At 40.0% G+C, this 18957-nt stretch overlaps 1 protein-coding gene across 1 annotated transcript in view; it reads right to left on the bottom strand.

Annotated features, from left to right (window-relative positions):
* tenm1 (teneurin transmembrane protein 1) overlaps window positions 1–18957 on the bottom strand; it is a 259840-nt gene that overhangs the window by 104280 nt on the left and 136603 nt on the right. Inside the window, exons 8-10 of the mRNA XM_084718704.1 lie at window positions 14306–14513; window positions 7605–7706; window positions 2157–2351 (exon numbers count right to left, since the gene is read on the bottom strand). Coding sequence (XP_084574830.1) covers window positions 2157–2351; window positions 7605–7706; window positions 14306–14513 — 505 coding nt within the window. The remainder of the gene's footprint in view (window positions 1–2156; window positions 2352–7604; window positions 7707–14305; window positions 14514–18957) is intronic.

Here is an 18957-nt window from a genome sequence, read left to right as displayed (position 1 = left end):
AAAAAGAGAGGTATAAATGCATATGAGTCTGATGAAAAGTTTTGTCATCTTTGCCTTGGATCTATAATTCTCTATTCTACTATCAATGCTCAATTCCATAATGTATTATAGCCTATATACTCTATAGAGTCACCTTTATGATCACAGTGACACGTAGCAACGTGTAGCTGTAGAGGAACGAGAGAATCACAGACACGCTGCTGCCTGTAGTGTTCCTATAATATTTATACAATCATTTAGGAGCATCTGTGCCGTTGCGAGCAGGTGGAGCAGGTCATGTGACCAAGGAAATTAACTTGCACTTGAGGAAATCGACCGCACCACACTCAGCTGTTTCACTTACATAATCCGAGGTTAAGTTTATACCATCAAAACTACAGCGCGTTTTCAAAATTAAGTATTATTACAACGCTGGTGGCGTCCTACTCATTCTGTCTTTAAGTTTCGAAATGCCGTTACTTGACATGAGAGTGGTGGTGTACATGTTTTACAACTTTTTTGAAAAAAAGAAAGAAAGTAAGTTCAATGCAACTTAAATTGTTCGGGTTGTTTGCCTGCATGTTCTAAGCTTTTCAACAGATAAATCAATAGATGAATCAGTACAGGTTCAATGTTATAAATAACCCTATAAAAACACAGAGAGGACATTCTATGCTTCAGTACTGTCAGAAAACATTATTGTATATTGTATAACAGACAAGGCAAATTGTCATTCCTATTATTTTTCTTTGTCTTGTTTCCGTTTGGGATGAACATGTTTGAAGTTGTTGCCACCAGCATTCATTCTCTGGGTGATGTAAAGAGGAAGTATTATGTTGCCATGGCGTCAGTGAATTGGCTCTGTGCTGCCTCTGTTTCTGCAGCCTACATTTGTTAACATTTTGCTAAATCTGCACCATGAAAAGCCACGCTGAATTAGCTACTGGCTGTTCCTGTTCGCTCTGTAGCCATGGATGTACAGACAACAATCATCCGGAGTGCTTTTCATACTGCAGAAAGAAAAAAAAAAGGCTAAATTTGACGTGAAATTATTTTGAGACAAGATCTGAAGTTATAAAGACGGTGTTTTTTGATATGATTTCTTGGTGGATTTATGGACATTTGTCTCTGATGGACATCTAGTGCTATCACTGAAAAGAGCAGAATACAGTGCGGTGTGTATGCACTCTGTGACATTTAAATTATGAAACAGAGACGATCATATCTATAGAAAATGTCTATATCTATATGAAAAACAGACCTTTTCCATAGAAACAGTTTGACATGTTATATTTAAGTACAGAGCATTAATTAAAGTGATTAGTAACACCTATGTTCATGTACTATTTAATGTCAGAATGGCTGCTGTGAAAAGATCTACTGACGCAAATGGTATTAATTAGGCTGAAAATACATGCATTCATTGATCATAGGCCACGGCGGAGCATGAGAATGAGCAGAAGACTCGACTGCCTGTTGACACGTTCAGCAAACACCAAGCAACATTAGCATTCATTAGAGGCACGTTTCTGTCTATGTGATGAACATAACTCCAGTATCTATTCTTCTTTTTGCTCCATTTTTGGTCTCCACCAGCTGCTGATGTAAATATCTGTCCCTTTAAGAGCCTAATTTTCCACTATGCTCACTAGCTAGTTGATAACTTTGTCTAATGGCCTCTTGGTGCTGGGCAGGCTGGAAACACCTGGCTGCTGCAGCTGGAAACTGGGTTAATATGTGTGTTGTGCGCATGCAGAGATTCTGGATAGAAGGCAAAAACTATGACAACGAGGTTTTCCCTGTTAAAGATTTTTTTGAAGGGTCTGATGGAATGATTATCTGAGGATAGAGGGTGTCATATGCTGTACAGATTTTAAAGAACAACAATATTAAAATGCTCTGTAGAGGTCTGCAGATGGGTGATAATCCTCCGTGGGTTTGTCACTATGAGGGCACCCTGTCAAATTACACAGAGTCACTTGATCCATTGTTGATATAAAAAATATTGATGAGTGCAGCTTCAAATTTAATGCTTACCTTAATCAAAAATAGCAAGGCTGTGCATATAAATATGCATGTATAAATATGTGTATATGCAGTCATTTTTTGTGTTTTTTGTTGTGCATTTGTGACATTATGAGGTGTGTATCTGCTTTTCAGACTGTAAAACCTCTTACCTTGTTCACAGTTAACCCCCTTGTAGGCCGGACTGCATATGCAGATCCCCTGGATGCAGGAGCCGTGGTTGGAGCAGGTGGGGTCGATACACTGACCTTCCTCCACATTACACTCTGCCCCCTTCCACCCTGCCAGGCACACACACCTTCCTTTCTCATACACGCCGTTACCGCTGCACAACACGGGGCATGAATCTGCAACAGGACAAACACAGATTACACCCACGTAGTCAGTAGTACACACATGCAAACACACACACACACGCACAGTGCTGCAGTATATTAGCTGGGAGACCGCAGTAACCTACCGTGAGTGGGGCTACGCTCTCTTATCTCAGCTAGTGCGCGGATTCAGCAAATCCTCAAGCAGCCCCTGTCTCCCTCTCTTTCCCTCTCTCTCTCTCTCTCTCTCTCTCACACACACACACATATACACACACACACACTCTCCAGCTTATCCCTCACACTGTTTCAATTTACTCAAGCACCACCTGAGCCCGGCTACCACGGCAACCCAGGAATTGTAGAAAATCCCCCCAACGTCACCTCACTCGCTCTGAACAGGCCGTGAAAACAATCGTGAAAACGGAAGATTAGGAAGGAGAGCATTAGGGGTTTATAGAATGAGGGTGGAAAGCAGAGCTATCTCCATGCAGAGATGGAGAGCTGTGTGGCTAATGTAATGACAGCCAGGTAGAATAAAGTCAGTGAGTGTCTGATGACGCACTGACAGTTACACCCCCGTCCCCCCGCTCCCTCACTTCCTCATCATCATTGCAGCTGGAGGAGGTACGGCAGCTCCAGACTTCAAATGGATTAGAAAGACGATCCAGAACCAACAGCCTTTTTCCGGGATAATTTGCAATGAAGGCCCTGTGCGTTCATGCGTGCGGGCATGTGTTATGTGTTTGTTTGATCCTTTGTTAAATCTAACACTCTGTACCCCCACAGTAATAAATTCACACTTCACGTTTTTCTTTCTTTCTTTTTTTTTTTTTTTTTTTTACAACTCTTGCCAAAACTTGCTGTCTAACTTTTCAAACAGGGAATATTATAACACGAGCAAATGAGCAAAGATGAGAGAGGAACGAATGAATAAGTGATGAGCGTAAATAAATCATAGGATGTGATATCATATCAGCTGTTTCTACACAATGAGACAGATACAACTACAATAAATTTACAAAGAAGGACGGGGGGGGAGAGAGACAGACTGAAGAACAGAGGCAGAGAGGAAGCGAGAGAGAAGATAGAGACACAGAGAGAAACAAATGACACATGACTACACATGAAAATGATAATGCAAAGGTTGCAGTTAGGCAAGAATGGTGATGATAAAGATTTTTTTTTTCTCTTATTGTCAGCAGATCAGATGAAAAGCCTCACATGAAAAGTGGCTCAATATTGACCTATAACAGCAGTGTTGGTCTATTTAGGTATCACCATCATCAAGCTTTACAGGCAGCATTCTGTGCAGATTTTTCTGAACTCAGGTACGATATATACATGTTTTTCTTTTTTTACTTAGTTATTTCTAATCATTTAAACTACTGGTGAAAGTTTACTGTTTCAGTGCCCTGATATCATTGATAAACTGTAAAATATTTTGCCTACATATCTTTGTCACAAGTGTCACAAGTGAATAAAGGATGTTGACGGATATATTGATATAATTTTTTTTTTTACTCCCCAGTATTCCTTGAGCCCTCTTCCTCTGTGCCATTGAACTCCATTAACATCAAAAATGTTTTAAAACATGAATGAACCGCTCTGCTGCATTGACATATTTCAATCCTTCATTATGCTGAGCATGGACACTTGATGTGGAGGCAATCCAGCATGCTGTAAATTCTCTGATAAAAGCTGTTAACCTCTTGTAATAATAGCTAATCTCAAAGAATAGCCTGGCACCACAAACAAATAGAGCCAGATCAATATATTATTGACCCACTATTGGTCTAGCACACCTATATTAGTCTATATACACGTTGGAAATGGTAAATCTGTAATATATTCACTATAATTTATCATAAGCTGACCATGAAATGCCATCAGAGATTTATGAAATTTAGGAAAAAGATGAAACACTCACTTCTCTGACAACAACACTGCAGCCCGTGTCCGCCTTTGAAATTTCTATTCTGGTCCGTAACTTGTGTTTCTGTTTGCCTGTTTCATATTAATTAGAGTTCAAATAAATGCCGAATGTTTGCAAATGAATAAGTGTTTGATAATGAGTCAGAAGAAATCATTAATAATCTTTTTGGAAGAGAAGATGTTTATAACGGGTAAATTGAGCAAAATGTTAATGGAGTTTGGCAGAAATAAGACGGACAGGAACTGAACTCCAGAGTGTGTATTTTCAGAGCGGTGGGCTTTTGTTTTTTAGGATAAAAGGCCAAACTTTACATCGACAGAGAACTGACAGTAATAAACAGCTGATCAACTTACGGTGCAGGACCCATAATTTCTTGTTTTTGTCAAATTATAATGTTGTGCTCGTCTTGTGCTCCTGCAGTGTTCCTGCATTTGGGCCACACAGACATACCGAGGCCAGGTTAAAAACACTATTTGTGCACCGTCGCTTCAAGAGAAATTCAGCACTCTGATGTGAAAGAACATTTGTGAGCTGGTTAACTCGCGATTTAAAAAGTTTCAGCAGACCTTGATGCCTTCACCAGAACCATTTATTGTCGCTCCACTGAGAAGAATAGACGAGCAACACAAAGTGAATCACTGTGTAGCTGCCAAACTCTTATAATGTTGTCCTCTTGTCGAGGAGCGTTTAACCTCCATATTGGAAACTGTTCTTTTCCTTAGCTGCCTTTGCACGTCACATGAAGCGCCTTCTGCTACAGCTCTGCGTCAATGTCTGTTTGGTCTGAGGTGCAGCACAAATATATCCTAAGTCCTTGGCCTCTGGAAAACGGAGACAACGTTCCCAGGACAGCTGCACAGGCCATCCCAGAGACACAGAGGAGGCAGAGACAGTTGCAGTTTTAGGATTTTTAACTGACCCCAACTGTAACCTGGTCATATTACCTTTAGCACAAAAGAGGACAATTCCTTCAGAATACTGACTAAACTGCCTTTTTTACATTCATTTTTTAGCAGACAACATTATTTTTAGTCACTAATTAATTTTAGTTGCTCCCACTCTACAAATTGTCAAGTGCTGTGAATAAAACTCAACATTTCCTGCAGATGTTTCAAATTAACCTCTGCAGGAGGCGTTGCCCTTTGAGTCACTAGGAAGCGTTTAATATGAGAACATACGTGAAGGAAATTTTATTGACAGCGCTTGGAAAACAGAAGGGAAGCGACAGGAATTAATTGATGAATCTATTTCTGTTGGAGAAGAGAAAGAATCAGAGCGGCGATTATGTTTGATCGGTGTCTTAATGGAACTGGTGCTGTGGAAACGTGCATCGCACTGAATTTATCAAGGCCGCGGGTCAACGTGGAGGTAGGGTTAAGTGTTAAGTGGGCAAAGATCCACTGCAGAGGATGACCAGGGGAAAAGTACAGGGTGATCCTAAGTTGAATGAATATAATTATGAAGGGCACAGGTTTTAAAAGTCTGTGACAGTAACCTTAGACAAGCTTGGAAAAAGCCAGTATTTATGGAGTAATGATGGTGTGTTATTTGAGCCCATAAACGCTCATCAATTGAGCCCAAGACTGTCTAATATTGCTACTTAACTTCAGACTACACCAAACACAGAAAAACGATCTGTCCTAAAGCATTTATTAGCTTCTGACTCTGGGAAAGTGGGAAAAACAATAACATTTCCAATACTGTATCTATGAAGTACATTTTTAACCTAATCACACACACTTAGGTTATTCTCTGTGATAACAAATGTAATATATTTTCACTTCCTTTCACCGAAACTGTTTAAACCCACCCTGGGGAGGCCTGCCTCCAACTTTACCTCTGATATGGGGAAAACAAACAAACAAGAACTTGCTGATGCTATTATGCTGACCTTTATTTCACTAAACTTCAACTTGGATCATTTTTTATTAGTTGTTTCCCTTATCTTTGTTAATAACTGACAAAAAAAAAAAAGATGTGGGTGTGGGGCGTGAACTTTTTTCCGCCTCTGGAGTGGAGCACACCAGAAAAAAGTTTGAAAACAACTTCTTTTAATGCAATTAGAGAGTAAAAAAAAAAAGAAGAAGAAGAAGAAAAAAAAAACACGCAATGCAGCAGAACCAACATGCAGAGGTCATGTGCTTCAGGGCAGAACATTATTTCCTTTCAGGTGTGTCCTTGAAAAAATGTAAGGGGTTTAGGTCTGTAAGCGGCTGCACTCTCCACCGTTAAAGAAACTACCTTGCATTTACTAATCCCCAGACGACTGGAAGGCGGCAAGACCTTTTGATTGTCTGGATTGCAAGACTATGCTAAAATATGAAAACATATGCTTTTAAACAGGGGATAGTAGGATTGAAGTTATGCATATTGTATGGGCCAGTTTTAAATAAAAAGCCTGAATCCCTCTGCAGCTGAGGTGCAGAAAGAACCTGTCATTATTTGAGAATCTTCCAGACAAAGTCCTGGGGCCTTATTACAGAAACCTCCTAAATCTGAAATCTGATTTTTTATCTCAGTTTAAGATGACATTTAGGATTTTTGGTATCACAGAAATGTGTCTCCTGACTGCATTTAAGAAAAAAAAATCTTATCTAATCTTGGGATAGGAATTTAGGTATTACAGAACCGTCCTGAATGAAGAATTTCCCGACTTAGGAACCATAAGTTACGATGGTACAGAGCCTGGCCTAAATTCAAAATAACTGCCCAAAATAGCAGCACAACTGCTGTTAGGTCTGTATGGTAATAGCTGAGTGAAGATGGGGAACAATACAAACAATGAAAAATGACTGAATTGATAAAAACGTGACTAATGCCTAGCTAAAATCGTCCATTATAGCAGCTAGCTAGCCAGTGACAGCCGTTGTCAAGGATACAGGTTGTGTACTTTGTAAACACAGATACAAGCGAGACAGAACGAGTACCGATAGAAGAATGAAGTGTACACTTTGACTTTCTTAAGGTAAGAGGCGATGTCTGAGAGAGGACAGGACACAGCCATGAGTTTAGAAACTGCTTCTGTAAAACTAAACATTTTTCTGTAAGGAGGCCCCAAGTGCTGTAAAGTAACTCCTAACAAAATTGTCCCTTGAAAATTGCTAAATCTAGTAATCTTAAGTAAATTGCTTTTTCAAAAGTGAAACTATACAGTAAGAACATAAGTTTTAGAAAAAATGACAGAAAGAGTCAATAAGCTTGGGGCTGAGAGTCGCAGTCAGAGTAGAGAGGTCAGAAAGTATTGAGAGCAACACTGACAAACTATTGGTTTCGGTGTTTTTATGGGGTTTGTAGCCAATAGGCACAATATAAAACAATACCAGCCTTATCCTTTATCAGATATCTCTTACCTTTGGCACAGTCGGGACCCAAGAACCCGGCGAAGCAGTGGCAGTGTCCAGCCACACACTCTCCGTTTCCATTACAGTCGGTGGAGCAGCCATCCATTGAGTCTGCACACACGTGCACACACACATTCACAAATCAGACAAAAAGCGGAGAGAGAGAGAGAGAGAGAAAAACACACAAAAAAAACTTGAAAATATTCCACATGTAACTCCATAAGCTGGCGTAGCTCTCTGTTATTGAATGAGAGATCTGATAAGCAATGGATGGCTCCCCAGACTCAGGGGCTATATTAGATTAGTCTGATCCAGCTGCTATCACTCTCTGGGGAACGGCCAAGCACTCACTTACACTCAGTAGCACTAAGCACATTATACTGCATTACAGGTTGGAAACACAGTGCGCGCAAATTTACAAACATCAAAGCTTAATCAACAAACTGTTTACAAGGGCGCAGTTTGGAACGAGATTGAACAACATAAAATCTGACATTGTGAGCGCACGAGTTAGCGGGGAATGGTTAATACTGCGTCGCTACAGTAAGCTACGTTCCCGGCGTGGCGGAGATCAATGTGATGCTTGTTCCTACTAGTGCTTTGTCTCATCTGGATGTGCGCGTTTCATCATATCCTGTAGGCTTTATGGGTTTCATCATATTCCTGCATCGGACTTCAATTAGCCGTCTTCCTTTTACCGTTCTCCTTCTCTCCCATTGATATGTCCATCATGTCAGATCTTATTCTGCGGGCACAGACAGCGTGGCAGAGATAGATAAAGAGGGTGAGCACTGCAATGCTTTTAGAGCATTATATAAGCCTGCTGAGCTCTGTCAGCTCTGCTCGATACGGAGGATTCTGGTGGAGCAGTGCTCAGTTTGACAGCAAATTTTGGTTTAGATTTAGTCATATTAGTCTTACAACTAAAATGCCATTTACTTTAAGTCAGACATGGAAAGTAACTAAGTACAAATACTTTGTTACTGTAAGTAAGTTTTTCAGGTATTTGTACTTTTTTTTTTAACTTTCTACATTTTAACACAAATATCTGTACTTTCTACTCCTTATATTTTCCAAACGGGCTTGTTACTTTATTTTTAATGCATCTGACTGGCCTTTCCAACATCACGTACACGTAACATGTAGAAGAGACGGTTCCTCGGTGTGTCCATCAGTGCATATCACGCACGATTGATATCACAAGACAAACTATATATATAAAAAATGTTACGGATGTAACAAGACAAAAAATTTGCAACAACAAGACAAAAAATTATGTAAAAGAACAAGATGAAAAATTACGTAAAGGACATAACAGCACGAAAAAGACGTAACAGGACCAAAAAGACATAATAAAGTGAAAAATGATGTAAAAGGTGTAATAAGATGAAAAAAATGAAGCAAAAGACAGAGAGGGAGGCTCTCGCTGAGGAAAGGTGAACTTTTGCACAGAAACAGCCGGTAGAAATGGCCTTCAGGGGACAACTTTTTACTTTTATACTTTGCTTACATTTCAGAGCCTGTACTTCTTCACTTTTTCTTGAGTAAAGAAGTTGAATCAGTACTTATTGGACTATTTTTTAACACAAGCATCTGTACTTCTGCTTGAGTGAAGAATGTGTGTACTTTTGCTGGTTTGTAGCTATGTTTTAGTTTTAGTTCACTGGATATCCTTTATGCAGGGGAAGAGAAAAAATATTTGTCCACAAACACTCCTAACACTGATGGAGAAGCACCCAGAGACCGGCAGAGTTGGGGATCTGAGCTGTGCTGCTGGATGTCTTGTGCCGGGCGAGCTCTACCCGAGCTAGATAGAGTAATTAAAACGGGTGTCAGGGATGTCATCCTTTATTTGACCCTCCGCCGTCCTGCTCGGCTCCTCTGAACGGGCATCGACTCTAGAGTCAAACCTCTGCAGTCCCCTGGCTCGCTCTGTTCAGGGAGCATGGATGACAAATCCTTCAGTGGCACATACACACATACCCACACACACACACATTTACAAACACATGCACGCAAAGTTATTATGTGACACCAGCCTTGAGGCACGTGTGACACATGCTAATGAGACAGGCCCTGCCAGTAGCCGACAGCACAGCGTTATCCTCCACAGCGGCGCATCACTACAGAAACCAAAGTCATTTTCACCTCCATCACCTGTCATCGTCATACTGATGGAGAGAAGGAGTGGCAATCATCTTTTCTCCCACACAGTCAGGAGGACTCACAAACCTTTTCTCTGCATGTGTCTCTTTCTCTGTCTTGAAAAAAAAGTAGGAGAAGAAGCCCTCACATACACAAATTCCAATATTTTATCTGGCACCTGACACATGCAATGAACAGAAACTCATCTACAAGGTCACGGAGTTCTTTTTAATCCAGAGAAGAGAGGAGCGATCCGCGAGAAAAAGCCTCACGAGGCTGTAAGGTGCAGGGTTGTCACAGTGATATAAGCACCGTATCTTTCAGGTCAATGTCTCAACTATAAAAATCTCCAGGCAATTAACAGGTAATGTATTGTGAACCGTGTCTTTATTTGTTACAGTATATGATTGTGTGTGTGTGTGTGTGTGTGTGTGCGTGTGGACACCCACTCTGTTCTCTCCACCAACTAAACCCTTTCCAGTTAGAAATCACTCATGCCATAAGTTATTGCAGTTAAATGCTATTATAAAATAGGTGCTTCCAGCCAAGTGATCTGATTGGTCAAATAAGCATTCCAATTGTACTTTATGAGCCTGTAAAGTTTCAGCCATGCTTTATGACCCTTGGGCTTTATGAATTTATGAAAGAATGAAATGGCTGCTCAGCTAACTAGAAGTATCCAACAGCGAGCTGAACCATTTTTTTTTTCTTTTTTGTTTAGCATCTTTTTTGTTAAAAGTTCCAGTGATCTACATGAAACTTTTTTTTTTCCTTGTACTTTGTCGGCCATTGTGTAAAAGATATAATATTCGAGAGGACGTGCGATGACAGCTGAAGTATAGCAATTATGCATAATTAATAGCCCTGCAGGAAGCACTACTCTCTGCCTGGGTACAGGCTGAGCAGAATTAAAGACGATGGGGCTGGAGTGGAGGTGGCGAAATGGCAGAAATCATTACGCTGGAGCTTTTTTGTGGGTCACATGTAAATGTCAATAACAGCGAGGAGGATAAAAAAGGTTTTTCCCTGCATCTGCCGCTGCTTGTATTTCTGCACAAAATGGAGAAAATATGTTCTAAAATTCAATTTGAATCCACATAATGGTTTCTATTCAGAAATAAGCAGATGTTCTCTCACAATTTTATTCTTTTTTTGTCAACATCTAAATGCAGAGATGGGAAATAACAAAGTCCAAACATTTCATTATTTAATTAAAGTTTTCAGGTATCTGTGCTTCCCTTGAATATTTATTTTTCTGGTATTTTTTTTTTTTACTTGTACTCCCTACATTTTAACACAAATATCTACTTTGTGCTCCTTACATTTTCAAAATCATTTTTGACTTTGCATCACCGCGCACCGCCTTCCCAACATAGACTTGTATGGTTCCTATATGACCAGTACCTACAGGACCAAATCACAGATTCCGGTGTCTCATTTCTGTGCCGCACACCTGAGCTGTTGATTGAAACAGTTGTAATGTGGACATTCCAGATGCATCACCAACCATAACATTACCGCAGCACTTACCCTACATGGCTCTGGCAGGAGGTAGCTCTCCATTAGCTAGCAGCTACTGGTTGAAATGCCAAGCTAAAAGGTCTAAAATGTTTAGAAACAATGGCCTGTAAATGGGGGGGGGGGGCATCAGGAGACGCACAGGACGCGCTTGAAAGCCGAGGTCTGCACTGAGCTCAAATGCTCGTGTGACCCCGTGACAAATACATCAGGCAGCAGTGCGGGCGTCCCTGGCCCCGAAGATAGGGAGCATGGATATAAAACACTAGATGCCACGAGTCATAACAATTTGACATTTATATCTATGATGGTAGACCGCTGATGATGATGACAGCAGACTTTCCTCAGGTTAGCAAATATGACAATATTTCCACAAAAGAAACGCTGGAGTGTAAAGCTGGGGAATACCAAGAATATGAACTCCTAACTGAACTACTGCAGTCTTCAGTTTTATGTGAATTTGTATGTAAATTTCAGTGTTTATCTATTTCAGTAAACTTTAAACTGTTAATACTTGATATATTGTTCAATTTCAAGTTCAAATATTGTTTAGCAACGAAAAAAAGCCTTGATTGGACACCTTTTCAAAGTATTTTTTTAACACCGGTATGGTAAAAAAAACAAAACGAAACAATACTCAACCCTAACTGTGACCGATTTCAACCTAAATGGATGGGACAACAACAAATAGAAACAAAGAATCCATGGGGGAACCATCAACGCATATCATGCACGACAGACGTAACGAGACAAAAATGACCCTGAAAGACGTAACAAGATGGAACAGACAAAGGGGGGAGACTCGACTAAAGAGAAAAGGTAAAGTTCAGTTAGCTCTGCACAGAAACAGCAGGTAGAAATCTCCTTACTTTTACATTCTGAGGACATTTCAGACTCTGTTCTTTTACACTTTTACTTGAGTAAAAAAGTTAAAACAGTTCTTAACAGTTAAAACTCTGTACTTCTACTTGAGAACAGTGTGTGTGTGTGTGTGTTTGTGTGTGTGTGTGTGTGTGTGTGTGCCTCTGTGTATATGTGACCATTACAGTCAGAATCACTGAGAAATGACTGTATAACGTATACACATATCAGCATATATTACAGTATATATATCAGCATTTGTGCCGACAATTTTCTGTCTTACTCAGCAGCAGCACCGAGTTAAGATGTAACTGAATGCTGTGTGTGTGTGTGTGTGTGTGTGTGTGTGTGTGTGTGTGTGTGTGTGTGTGTGTGAATGGTAGACTGACTAACATAATGTCTTCTGACTGATACAGGTCAGTTATCAGCTGACCATGTGGCTTTGATTTTTCCTTCTTTCTTCTTTTTACCTTCATCAAGATGATGATTACAGTCATTATCTATGACGGCGTTTTCTGTCTCATGTAGTCACAGACATTATTACTCTTGCAAGCGAACACCAGCTCATGTTTTGCATGTAGTGTGTCCCCTTGTTTCTGTGAAGCTTATTTATGCACATCGGCATCATTTTATGTATTACTTTTTATATCCCTCATATTCTCATATCTTCCTTCTTGTCATACTCATACTGTACAGCGTATTGATTTTATTTTGTCTTATTTATTTTTACAACAGTCTTTTTCTTATTTATACTGTCTGTTTCTTTTGTTGTATCCAGTTACCATTTGCCGCGGAAAAGCTCAATTTCCCGACAGAGATCATCTCATTTCTCCCTCATCTCCCCCATAAAGCTGCACTCCGGGCTTCAGCATACTGTGTCTCTTATGAGAATTTATTGTACTGTAACCCGATGGTTTTGATTTCCTGCCTCCAAAACAATGCAGAGTACGTTCGTAACCCTCGTTAGAGGTGTAAATGGGCGGCGAAACGAACTCTGACATCAATCCATTAATATCATTTTTCCTCTTTCAAGTCAAATCACTTGATTAATTATTTGTAAAACCTATGTGGACTGAATGCTGCTATTCTGAGCCCATCTGTTGTGTCTACATTTATTTTGATTATTGAAGAGGGGGGGGGGGAAGCTAACTCTTTGCAAACGCAGCTGTATCCTGTTCAGCACAAAATATGAGACTCAAAATAGGTCTGGTATATTCCAGACTTTACAGACAGCGCACGAGTCAACAAATGTTTGACAGTTCTGAAATAAAATCTGTGTTTAGCTGTCGCATGCTGTCAGTCATTGTATAAAGAACTCTGTCAATATGACGATGAAAGATGTCTTCAGTACAATGTTTTGGTGCCACGGAGCTGTTTAATGATTGGCTTACAACTGTGGCTTTTTAAGAGGTCGGTGATACACATGTTTAGCAGTTTAGTTTCGAGAAAGCTCAGCGCAGGCTTCCCGATCGTTTACTAAATAACTTAAAAACTAAATAATGCATGGCCAGTTAAAGATCAGTGGGACAAAATTCCCAAAATGAAGTCTGTTTCATGGAGTGTTTCTCGTTGCATCTGTTCATAACATATTGCATGCTTTATAATTACCATATTACCTGTCTGCTACATTTAAATTATCCAGTCTCCCCGTGATGTTGCTCTCCTACTGCATTTCCCAACACTTTTTTTTTGTTATTTCAACAGTGTATTCTCTTAAGGAGCACTGGACAAAGTGGGAGTGGAGAAACTGCCCTGGTAATTATCCACTTGTCTATATTCAGCCACGTACTCTTGCATTATTCACATCCTTCAATTTACACTGCCATCCGTGTGTGTCATAGCAATGAGCTGCAGTTAGCAAGCCCTGTCATTACTACCGGAGCTGTCCTCCCCTTTCTAACGGCTGTCTCTTGCCATGCCAAACTCACTCTTATAACAGGAAAAGTTCCCTTCAAATGTCAATGAGTTTCAAACCACTCATGGCCTTGTCCTTATGTTTTTTTTGCATATTCACAGATGAAAGGGGAGAAATGAAAAGAGAGTGAAGCAACCCTGAGACACAAACAATGAAAAGCAGACATAATAGGATTTTATAACTATACAAGGAGAGCAAATATTCATGCTAACACCAAATGTGCTCAAAAATGAAGGGAAGAAAAGCCACCGGTTTTCAATGCGCTCCTCACCTATCGGAGTGCTGTGGAGCAGCACTTGCTCCAGGTTGCGTCCGTCGTTGTAGAGAGCCAGGTGCCAGGTGCCGGGGTCCATGTACTCGATGAAGCCCGTTTCTTGGAGGCCGCTCAGCAGCAGGCCTTTTGGCGCTTTGGCGGTTGAGACGGGATCAGTCAAGGATCTGGGCAGCGCCTTCCCGTCCAGCAGCTTCACAAAGTCGAACTGGACACAATCAGAGAGCAACTATCATCCAACTGCAACGGGCAAGACGGGTATTATTGAAACCTGCATTAAAGGCATAGTTCAGATTATTTGATGTGGGGTTGTATGAAGTACTTATCAAGAGTCAGTGTATTATCTACAGTGACAGAAAGTGACATTTGACTTACATTGTGTAATGGCTGATTCTTGTCAGAGAAGACTGTCTGGTTGCAAAGTAAAGCAATGAAAATATTCTGAACCTTTTGTTAAGCGTCTAAATGCCTTTTGTTGCTGACCCTGTCTATAGCAGCACATTGCTTAGCTTCCATGTTCGTGATGAAAAGAATGACCCGCATACATTTTCATTTTACTGTTGGTACATATTTCAGCTGTCTTTACGAAGTACATAACAATATCAGAATAGCCAGAGAAGCATGCAAAATGTGGCTGAATGGCATAATAAATAGTGTGGTAGTATGGGTGTTGGAATGCACAGTTAGTTGAATAAAACTGGCATAAGGGAAAAAGTATTCATTTTCCTCCAAAAAAGTTAAAGGACACAAAAAGTTCTTTAAAAGTGAAATAATTTGTAGAATGTAGGGAAATGACTGAATTTATGGTGATTGAAGAGGAGGACACTGGACACTATAAGAGACTCACAATTTGTTAAGAGTATAGATTTGACATGAGCACCATCAACTTTGTAGTGATCAGCTAAAAGTTAACATAAGTGTGTCTCATATATTAACAACAACTATATCGTTTTATTGAAAGGCGCCGTCGATATTTTCATATTCCTTCGTGACTTCATCTACGGTTTGTTGCGCAGCAGATTCCTCACATTGATTCTGTCTGTTACTTCTTGCCATGTTCTGCTTGTGTGTATTTTCTTATGGCTGGGTCAAATTTACTTTGGATTATGTCTTCGGTATTTCGATATTCTTTGAGGAGAACAAATCTCATTTTCTGTCTTTTTCCCTTTTTATTTTCTCTTTATTATGCATTTAGAGAAGCTAGGTAACACAGGCTAACTAAGTGTATTAGGTAACAACTGACATTAATGCTGACTAATAACACTTCAGAATATCGTGAGTGAAGAATAAGCATGGAAACTGAAGTGCACATATTGTCGCTGTCCTGTGAAAATAATTTATCTCCAAATTTGGTGATTTTGAATTTTTCAATAAAACTGAAGAAAGGAGTGCTTCTTTATTCTTTGAAACAGTTATCCTAATCTTAAGCCAAACAAACCATTTACAAAGCTGCTGAAAAAGCGTCGCCACAAAGCTGAAACCATGGCTGTTTTTCTTAGCTCATGAAAAGCTGACATTTTGGAGATAAATGTTTTTCACTGGACAGTGATGAATGCTGTATTATGACAGAAGGTGCTGTGAAAGTCTTAGTCTGAACGCTCAGGCAAAGAGACGACCAAACAGACTTTATGCGATGCCCCTAAGTGAACTCCTTAGCTTAAAGATTCATTTTGCAAAGGGGACAAATTTAAGTTTGAAACTTAAGGTGTTTTTTTTGCAACCTGGCACAGGAATCTAATAGCAAGAAAAAGGGGGAAATCATCATCCACTGCAGCTCAGTCATCTACCTGACATGTTCCACAGCAGTCGTTCTCAACAACTTGACATGCCGCTAATAACGTGGGCAGACTTTACCACCCAGGATTTTCAAATGGAACACAGTATTATTTCATTTGTCTAAACCTCTCTGTGCTTCTCTCACCCTCTTTAACTTTCCCCACCACCCTCGTCTTTCCCTCCCCTCCTCTCCAACCTACCTCCTTGAACCAGCAAGCGCTCGCTGAATCTTATTCCCCCTGAGGGCTTTGTGTCACACTAGTGTCAAAAACAGCTAATTAGACCTCTTCATGCAGGCAAGAGCAGGGGCGCACTGATGTTAAAAAGCAGATGACTCAGTGTGAGTTGTATTTTTGTCTGTATACATGCTTCCTGCATGGCACAATGCTGATCTAAAATGTGTGCAATGTATGCATATGTGTGTGTTGTTTCTGTATCTACAGATTTTCTTCATCTACAGCACACTAAATGAGAAGTCACTGTTTCCATGTGATAATGACATGCATCCACACATCTGAAGTTGTTTTTTTTTTCTTGAACGTGTCTGTCCACATGGGAAAAATGGCAAAACCTCTTTTCCTTTTTCCTGCTTTAGTTGACAAACAACAAAATGTTTGCATCACAGTTAACATCTGGTACAACAGAAAAAAATCTGATCAGTCTGCAGAGTCTCAGAAAGCACTGTTTTCCATCATCTCTTACTCTGTTTTAATACAGCTGAACTCACAATTTAATTGCTGTCATTTACGTATTTTCTGTGTCTGTTGGCAGAACAAGTGTAAAATGGTGATTTGTTCATGGCTCATAAATGCTACCTGTTAAATAGGCAGACAGCAATCCCTGCTTTGCTGCACTGAGACGCCGATGAAATATATTACACTTGCAAACTTGTCTGACAAAACAAGCATAAATACAGTTTACTGACGCCTGCGTTGTGTGACTGGCTTTACTGACGTTTAAAATGAGTGATCATGCACTAGGTTAGAGGGGACAGGAAGTTGTTTTCTTACATGTCAAAGCTCCACAACCCCTAACCTGTGTGAGCTGGCATACGTCTATGGAGTTATGTTTGTTGTACGATGATAGGAAAGTAGACATGTGTTGCTGCGGTGCACCTATAGAGGTTGTGCACGTGACATCACAGTATGTGGAAATCACTGCAGTTACACCAATTGAGAGGCAAATGACTACTGAATGGCAGCGTTACTTCAGCTTGAATGCCATGAAAACAACCAAAGAAAAAAAAACACACAAAGAGGGAAAGAGCTGTTGTGCGACTGACTGTAGAAAGAGATTCAACAATAACTCTGAGGTATCTTTTCACAGACTGCCGAAAGCTAAAGAAAAGAGAAGCAAACGGATTGCTGCAATTCACAGAAATAACCAAAATCCAGGCGATGAAACATGGATTTGTAGTTCCCACTTTGCATCTGGCAAGTGGGTGAAAGGCACAGTCTGTAAGAATTGGCTACCTGTTGAATTCACTCTCAGAACAAATAGGGGACAACATGTCACCGGGGTAACTGCTGACCGCTGCTAACTGTAGCTGCTGTTTGCTAGTTAGCCGTGCAGCTAGCAGTTGTGTGAAGTGTGTTTTATGATGATAAGATGGCAATAATGCTTGTCTTAATTTGGTAAAAGAGAGAAACTTGAATTCAGAGGGTGTACAGTTATATTTTTCTGTTCAATAAAGAGGTGTGAGAATCTTTTTTTCTTGATTTTTTTAGTTTATTTAGTTTTATTTATTTATCAGACTAAAAATACTATGACCTCTTGAGGCACAAAGCGGTGTTACAAGAGAAGACAGGCGGGGACTAGCTGGTTAGCATGCTAACTTCAGTATATCCCTGCATCACAATTCATAGATTTCTTTGATGTAACATTAAAACTGTTATTTGTCCACATTCTGATGATAATTTTAGTCAATTTTTGAATGTTTTAAACTAAAATTCTAATATATTGCACCTTTAAGTTCAAACTGTTTTGACCACAGTTAGTAATAAATTAAATATTTAGCATCTTTCATATCTATTCTGCATAACTGAGACTTTTGTTCTACAAATGTGCATCGATTCATACATCCTCACTCTGGAGAAACCTGCAAACATTAACACTGCTGCACGCAAACATGCAGTATCTCTCCAGTAATGAAATAAAATAAAAAATATCTGTACAGACCTGACCACATCCAACCAGAAAATAATTTGGTGTCTTCATCACTTTAATTTCACCACAACTGACTGGTGAAATTAAAGTGAAAACAGTAAAATGACACGGCCACAGAGTCAATGTCCATGAACCAGTATTTCTCTGGTAAGTTGTGAGGAGTCCCTGCCTTTTTAATCTGCCTTGAATTTAAGCAGATAATTGGTTGTTTTGCTCCCAGTTTCACAGCTACTAAAGGCAGGCCTGATGCAGGATGTTTTGCCACTCGGTTCAGATGAGGGGGCGTGTTTCAGTGGGAAAGTGATGCCAGCGCATACCCTCTATTTGCCATTCTCCCAGTGCTTCCCTACTTCTCTCGCAAGTAGTGGTGTCCAGTGCATGTAAAACCAAATCCTTAACACTTCTAACTGAACTGTTGTCAGCTCAGCCGTAGATACATATGATTACTTCCTGGCTAAAAGGTTACAGAAAGAGGCATGAGAACCACAAAAGCAATCAATCATGTTCTGCTGCATGCAGAGAGATGCTGAATTATTAGTCATGTAACAGTGTTTATTCAGGCCTGGTTTTGTACTGAACTTCTTCAAGCTGCAACATTGTGAACCCACTACTTAACTGAAGACAGTCAGAATCAGTGAACCTCATGGTTTATATGAACAATGGAGCGTTCAGTTAGTCATGTATATACTGAAGTGCACTTGAATGGTGAT

Source organism: Lutjanus erythropterus, chromosome 5, assembly GCF_056507025.1.
Source record: "Lutjanus erythropterus isolate fLutEry1 chromosome 5, fLutEry1.hap2, whole genome shotgun sequence".
Taxonomy (NCBI): Eukaryota; Metazoa; Chordata; class Actinopteri; order Lutjaniformes; family Lutjanidae; genus Lutjanus; species Lutjanus erythropterus.
The sequence above is the reverse complement of the archived record's forward strand: the minus strand, read 5'-3'. Positions and strand labels throughout refer to the sequence as shown.